At 34.2% G+C, this 8,204-nt stretch overlaps 1 protein-coding gene across 1 annotated transcript; it reads right to left on the bottom strand.

The window, feature by feature from the left end:
* Positions 1 to 441: 441 nt before the first annotated feature.
* Positions 442 to 2,024, bottom strand: LOC108371964 (uncharacterized). The gene is made up of 4 exons (XM_017627581.1): positions 1,926 to 2,024; positions 1,863 to 1,878; positions 873 to 966; positions 442 to 817 (listed from the first exon to the last, which is right to left on the bottom strand). The coding sequence occupies exons 1-4, from the start codon at positions 2,022 to 2,024 to the stop codon at positions 442 to 444; spliced, it is 585 nt and encodes a 194-aa protein (XP_017483070.1).
* Positions 2,025 to 8,204: the final 6,180 nt, after the last annotated feature.

Below are 8,204 nucleotides of genomic sequence, written 5' to 3'. Positions count from 1 at the left end.
TCCTTCAAACTATTTAAGTATCAATAAAACAAGACTTAATTAAAGAGTTTCTTAGGTTTTTATTTACATATGCATATCAAAAATACTTATTTTTTTTTAGTTTTTTTCATATCAGTCTTATTTACATTTACTTAAAAATATAAAGTGGTATTCAATACCATCACAATAAAAAGAAAATCATATATGGAGATCCATTTTGTTACTAAGCCTACTAGTTTTTAAAAAGAGTAATATATCTTAAACTAAAAAAATTCATCACATTACTTATTGTACTGGTTTTTCTTATATCTAGAGGTACATGTTGTATAAAAATATTAAATTAAAGTGAATTCAAGCAACAAACAAAACAAAAAATTAAATACTACACTTCTACCAAAAAAATTTTACATAAAAAAGATAAAATAAAAAAATTCAGTTAAAAATATTTCCTAATGGCACGGACTACTCAGAATCCGAATCTGAGGTCAAGAGCAGCGCTGATGAGTCGATGTGCGGATGGTCCGTCTGCACCATTTGCCCAAATACAGCCAAAAGCGGTGATATTTTTTTATTGATCCTTGGCTGCATCGACACCTCACCATCGCCGCTATCAATTAAAAATGGAGGGTGAAAATTATCTTTCTTGGAAGCATATGAGTGGATGCAGTCAAAAAACTCCCAATCTTTCGCCTCTTCAGCAGTCGCCTCTTCACCTGTTCCATCGCCCGAGCGATATTTGAAAAAGCTTTTATATTTTTTCATCAACGCATTCCATTGTGCTTTACATGCTTCAGCACTTTTACCGTCCAGGCGATCCTTCAGCTCATTCGCGATTTTTCTAAGAAAAAACTTCTTAATAAAGTCTTCAAATTATTTATATTGTTCTAACTCACTTCCAGCCTTCGTTGCTGTTGGCGTTCTTTGAGCTGAACCAAACATCATTGTCAATGCGCCTTTCCAGAAGGATTCTGCGTTCTGAACTGCTCCCTGTAAAATAGTATTAATTAAAAAAATACATAACGCCTTTTCATATGTAAATCTGAAATTAAGTCTTACAAGTTATATAGCTTTTCTTTATTTTTTTTGCCGGCGGGACCATTTTATTTTATTTCCACTCGCTTTTGTTTTCTTTAATTTATGTGTATACTTGCGTTGTTCGTTCTTCTTCTTGATAATGCTTGCTGTCAAATTTTTCACTAGCCCTGCCGTATCAAACATTTTTATTCACCTCATAGCTGTCAAAAATTTACTATCCAGAGTACTTTTCTATCAATTGGCACAGCCCTAGTGGAGACACGAACCAAAACATATTTACCTCCTATATCTTTCCAACTAGTAGCCGGAGCTTAATATATAAGATATTGTTTGAAATGTATTGGCCTATAGAATAACACTAAATATGTTGGGTGTATCCACATGCCCCCTTAAACCGCCAAAAGCAAAAAAACGTTTTTTGTTTCGCAACATTTTAGCCTAATTTTTAAGAATCCGGCTATTCCTTTATGAAGCTTAAATACATTTTATGGACACACTCTGCATGGCCTTTCCAACGATATCTCAAACATGTCGATTGGACGTCTGGATAAAAACTTCCAAATCTCGTGTATATATAAGCGAGTCATTTCAGCATGCTACTGTGGCTGCTTTCGTCACTCGCGCGCACTGTCGTTCGCTGTGATATGTATTATAGTAAATAAGAAAACATAGAATTAAATAAGTTTAAATTTGTATAAATTAGGAAAGAACTCACAAGAACGTACTAGCAAGAGAACCTACATATTTTTTTCATACAGTCATGAAGCCATAGCAATTTCAATGATAAAAACCANAATTAAAAAAATACATAACGCCTTTTCATATGTAAATCTGAAATTAAGTCTTACAAGTTATATAGCTTTTCTTTATTTTTTTTGCCGGCGGGACCATTTTATTTTATTTCCACTCGCTTTTGTTTTCTTTAATTTATGTGTATACTTGCGTTGTTCGTTCTTCTTCTTGATAATGCTTGCTGTCAAATTTTTCACTAGCCCTGCCGTATCAAACATTTTTATTCACCTCATAGCTGTCAAAAATTTACTATCCAGAGTACTTTTCTATCAATTGGCACAGCCCTAGTGGAGACACGAACCAAAACATATTTACCTCCTATATCTTTCCAACTAGTAGCCGGAGCTTAATATATAAGATATTGTTTGAAATGTATTGGCCTATAGAATAACACTAAATATGTTGGGTGTATCCACATGCCCCCTTAAACCGCCAAAAGCAAAAAAACGTTTTTTGTTTCGCCACATTTTAGCCTAATTTTTAAGAATCCGGCTATTCCTTTATGAAGCTTAAATACATTTTATGGACACACTCTGCATGGCCTTTCCAACGATATCTCAAACATGTCGATTGGACGTCTGGATAAAAACTTCCAAATCTCGTGTATATATAAGCGAGTCATTTCAGCATGCTACTGTGGCTGCTTTCGTCACTCGCGCGCACTGTCGTTCGCTGTGATATGTATTATAGTAAATAAGAAAACATAGAATTAAATAAGTTTAAATTTGTATAAATTAGGAAAGAACTCACAAGAACGTACTAGCAAGAGAACCTACATATTTTTTTCATACAGTCATGAAGCCATAGCAATTTCAATGATAAAAACCAAGCTAAAAGGTACAGCAATGAAAATTCTATCCGAGAGATAAATCAAAGATTAAAATCGACTATTAAAGGTGAGTCAGTGGAGGTTTTGACAGCAAAACTACTGAACATACAACAACGTAATAAAACTGCCAACCAGTATACTACTGAAATAGAGAAACTAACAAAATCATTAGAAGGAGCATACATATCTGACGGATTAACCCTAGAATTAGCAACCAGATATGCCACACAATAAGCTGTAAAAGCCATGTGCAAGAATTGCTCTAACAACAAGGTAAAAATGATAATGCAAGCAGGAACGTTCACATCCATGAACGAGGCTATATCAAAATTTACAAACAGTTGTACTGAAATAACGGGTAGCCCAAACTCAGTTTTGCACATACGCCAACAAGGCTACTACCGTGGTAGCTTCCGTAGAGGTTATCAAGGTAATAGACTCAGAACACCGCCCCGATACAACAATAATTCAAGACAAAATAATCAATTTCAAAACAGGAATAGAAATGTTAATAATCAATCGCGAACTAGTCGCAATGATACTCGCAATGTTCGTAATTGCAACCAGCAGGAAAACCAGCAAACTCCACTTCAACAGTAGATAACAAAAAAGTGCGTATACTTAACCTACACCTAAATAGCTACATATCTTCCAAAACTTCTTTAAATAATTCAATTTCAACTCTCTTGATAGACACAGGAGCAGACATATCAATTACAAAAAAGGGTCAAATTGATAGTAATATTACAATTAATAATTCACAAATAACTGATTTGAAGGGCATTGGTCAAGCAATAGCAAGCACTCTAGGTAGAGTCAAAGCAGATTTAAAAGGAGATGATATCTTAATTAGACACAAATTTCATATAGTAGAGGACAATTTTCCAATTCCAGGCAATGGAATTCTAGGGTTAGACTTTATAAAGAAATATAATTGCATTTTAGATTATCGAAAAGATGAAGATCAATAAATATTGAGACCTTACGACTTCCCAGAAAATATAATAATTCAAATGACAAATAGACCAACTATCAATACAATCACNTTTCTTTAATTTATGTGTATACTTGCGTTGTTCGTTCTTCTTCTTGATAATGCTTGCTGTCAAATTTTTCACTAGCCCTGCCGTATCAAACATTTTTATTCACCTCATAGCTGTCAAAAATTTACTATCCAGAGTACTTTTCTATCAATTGGCACAGCCCTAGTGGAGACACGAACCAAAACATATTTACCTCCTATATCTTTCCAACTAGTAGCCGGAGCTTAATATATAAGATATTGTTTGAAATGTATTGGCCTATAGAATAACACTAAATATGTTGGGTGTATCCACATGCCCCCTTAAACCGCCAAAAGCAAAAAAACGTTTTTTGTTTCGCCACATTTTAGCCTAATTTTTAAGAATCCGGCTATTCCTTTATGAAGCTTAAATACATTTTATGGACACACTCTGCAAGACCTTTCCAACGATATCTCAAACATGTCGATTGGACGTCTGGATAAAAACTTCCAAATCTCGTGTATATATAAGCGAGTCATTTCAGCATGCTACTGTGGCTGCTTTCGTCACTCGCGCGCACTGTCGTTCGCTGTGATATGTATTATAGTAAATAAGAAAACATAGAATTAAATAAGTTTAAATTTGTATAAATTAGGAAAGAACTCACAAGAACGTACTAGCAAGAGAACCTACATATTTTTTTCATACAGTCATGAAGCCATAGCAATTTCAATGATAAAAACCAAGCTAAAAGGTACAGCAATGAAAATTCTATCCGAGAGATAAATCAAAGATTAAAATCGACTATTAAAGGTGAGTCAGTGGAGGTTTTGACAGCAAAACTACTGAACATACAACAACGTAATAAAACTGCCAACCAGTATACTACTGAAATAGAGAAACTAACAAAATCATTAGAAGGAGCATACATATCTGACGGATTAACCCTAGAATTAGCAACCAGATATGCCACACAATAAGCTGTAAAAGCCATGTGCAAGAATTGCTCTAACAACAAGGTAAAAATGATAATGCAAGCAGGAACGTTCACATCCATGAACGAGGCTATATCAAAATTTACAAACAGTTGTACTGAAATAACGGGTAGCCCAAACTCAGTTTTGCACATACGCCAACAAGGCTACTACCGTGGTAGCTTCCGTAGAGGTTATCAAGGTAATAGACTCAGAACACCGCCCCGATACAACAATAATTCAAGACAAAATAATCAATTTCAAAACAGGAATAGAAATGTTAATAATCAATCGCGAACTAGTCGCAATGATACTCGCAATGTTCGTAATTGCAACCAGCAGGAAAACCAGCAAACTCCACTTCAACAGTAGATAACAAAAAAGTGCGTATACTTAACCTACACCTAAATAGCTACATATCTTCCAAAACTTCTTTAAATAATTCAATTTCAACTCTCTTGATAGACACAGGAGCAGACATATCAATTACAAAAAAGGGTCAAATTGATAGTAATATTACAATTAATAATTCACAAATAACTGATTTGAAGGGCATTGGTCAAGCAATAGCAAGCACTCTAGGTAGAGTCAAAGCAGATTTAAAAGGAGATGATATCTTAATTAGACACAAATTTCATATAGTAGAGGACAATTTTCCAATTCCAGGCAATGGAATTCTAGGGTTAGACTTTATAAAGAATTATAATTGCATTTTAGACTATCGAAAAGATGAAGATCAATAAATATTGAGACCTTACGACTTCCCAGAAAATATAATAATTCAAATGACAAATAGACCAACTATCAATACAATCACAATACCAGCTATATCAGAAGTAATTCGACAAATTAACATAAAAAATGACAATTTTGAACTTTTTATTCCCCATCAAAAATTAACAGAAGGAATTTTTATTGCTAACACCATAGCAAATAAATATCAAACGTTTGTTAGAATCATAAACACCACAGATAAAAACGCAGTTATTCAAAATTACAATGTAAAAGCAGAAAATTTAAATGACTACATACTAATTAAAAACGCTTCAGAAAATAAAAATAATAGTAAAGAAAAATTAGAGAGACTAAATAAGCACTTTCCACAATTTGCTAGCCAACAATTAAATTCATTGTGCGCAGAATATATAGACATATTTGCATTAGAAACAGAACCTATTACTGCCAACAATTTTTTTTAAACAAAAACTACATATGAAAGATGAAAAACCAGTGTATGTAAAAATTACAGATTACCACAGGCTCATAAGGATGAAATAAATAAACAAGTAAATAAACTAATTAAAGATGACATAATAGAACCATCTATGTCAGAATACAATAGCCCCATCCTATTAGTACCTAAAAAATCACTACCAGGTAATAAAGATAAAAGATGGAGATTACAGAGCTGTAATCCAGAATTGATGATATCCTAGATCAATTAGGAAGAGCAAAATATTTCTCATGTTTGGATCTAATGTCCGGTTTTCACCAAATAGAATTGGACCCGGATTCTAGAGATGTTACATCGTTTACAGCAGACGATGGCATTTATCGTTTCAAAAGATTACCCTATGGCTTGAAAGTAGCACCCAATTCCTTCCAAAGAATGATGACTTTAGCATTCGCAGGTCTTAAACCCTCACAAGCATTTTTATATATGGATGATTTGGTAGTATTAGGATGCTCCGAAGATCATATGATGCAAAATCTGTGAGATGTATTTTCAACTTCCAGAAAATAGAATTTGAAGTTACATCCTGATAAATGTTTATTTTTTAGTGAAGAAGTTACTTATCTTGGACATAAATGCACAAGCAAAGGAATTTTACCAGATCCAAATAAATTCGAAATTATTCAAAACTACCCAACTCCCAAAACTGCTGACGAAGTCAAACCAAATTTCGCAGAATACTCTAGAATTTTAACAAGACTTTGTAAAAATAATGTACCTTCGGGGCATCAGCACATATAAGCGAGATGTTGAAGAATCTCATTTTGATGCGTCCTGTACCATACCTGTATGGTAAACTAAATAGCCGGGCAAGACGTTATTCTAAATTTAAATTAAAAAAATGTCTGTATATTGTGTTATATTCCTCCGCAATATTGTAAGATAACCCTCTAACCGTTATAACCGTCTGTAGACGGTCCTTGGCTTGTTGCTAATAAATGTTATTAAAATTAGATAGCAATATTAAAAACCATAACAACGGGTTTTAGTGGTTATATGCTTTGTGAATACAACTAATAGCGCTTTTTGCTCCATATTTTGAGTATACGTCTCAGTTAAAGTTGTGAGTCAGTGTTAAAGGTGAAATAAATTACTGTCATAAATAGTGATTTTGTAGCTCCCAAGGCGAATTAATATAAGGTGGTGTTACTAGCTCAGCTGATTTTGTATATGTGTTTCGCCGCACGGCTTCTGATATCAAATTGAAAAATTTTGTTTGAATTTCTACACACACTCTTACAGATTTTGACAGTTTATGCCGCCAAAGCAAAAACAAAATACATGTAAATTTTTGTTTTTGTACTCCTGCTATCACCTTATATTAATTCGCCTTGGTAGTTCCGATATTCATTCAGTACTTATTTTTCTAAAGACTTGAAAATTGTATAGTAGGAAACATTATTTATTTTCATAATTCAGTGCTTCATTGTGAATTAAAAAAAAAAATAATTATATATTCAGTTAGCGTGTTTTCTGATGACCGTCTGTGGACGGTCAAAACGGTTAACGCCAAAATTGACATATTCAAGTGCGTTTCATAGCAGTATATTTTTGGAAGTTTCTTTTTGGTTTCTATATAAAGAAGTATGCTCTGGTAAAGTCCAAGACCTTGCCTAAGACCCAGGGTGCATCCACAGGCCTCAGGCATCGCCTACTAAGGAGTATTGGCAGTGGTAGGTGCGGTTTGAATCTGCTTTGTACCTCCTTTGTAACTTTTCCCACCGTATGAAATATCTTTGTTGCCGAAGCTTTAATCAAGGCCAAGGGGCTGGATCAAGTTGGCATATTTTTAGAAACTCTTTAGTCCTGTTTTAGGGGTGTTGAATTTGAAGTTATTCCTTTGTATCTATAACGCTTCCCTCGAGTGGTGGAAAAGAGGGTCGCCCGTACATGAAAAGAACCAGTGTAACAGATAAAGCTTAATAGCTCGATATATCGCCCAGTATGCGAAGTACTTCGCTCGAGAAGAGGCTTTGAATAACTGGCCAGCCACGGGTTATATAATCATATAAGCAGTAATTGGGCTCTCAAAACAGAGGATGCAAAAACCCAAACGACTTGACGGTTTCAGATATTGAGTAAGTACAACCTCATCATTGGTGTGTATTTTTGTCTCCTTTCATATAAGGAACTTCAAATGTTTTTCTGTTNACCTCATCAAATCAAATGTTTTTCTGTTTTGGCCGATACCAAACAGCTTCAACTGCCTCTTTTTCTTTGCGAAGTTTTTATAGTTGATCATAGGAAGACAGGAGGAGGGGGACAGATCCTTCTTCTCTTGATGCTTCTATAGTGTTCGTTCGCGCCATTGCTTTTACTCATACAGTTATTTCTCTACGTGCCTCGGTTTATGCGCT

This window comes from Rhagoletis zephyria, unplaced genomic scaffold (genome assembly GCF_001687245.7).
Source record: "Rhagoletis zephyria isolate East Lansing unplaced genomic scaffold, Rhagoletis_zephyria_1.1 Rzeph_scaffold_05338, whole genome shotgun sequence".
Classification (NCBI taxonomy): domain Eukaryota; kingdom Metazoa; phylum Arthropoda; class Insecta; order Diptera; family Tephritidae; genus Rhagoletis; species Rhagoletis zephyria.
Note: the sequence above shows the minus strand (reverse complement) of the source record. Positions and strands in the feature narration are given on the sequence as shown.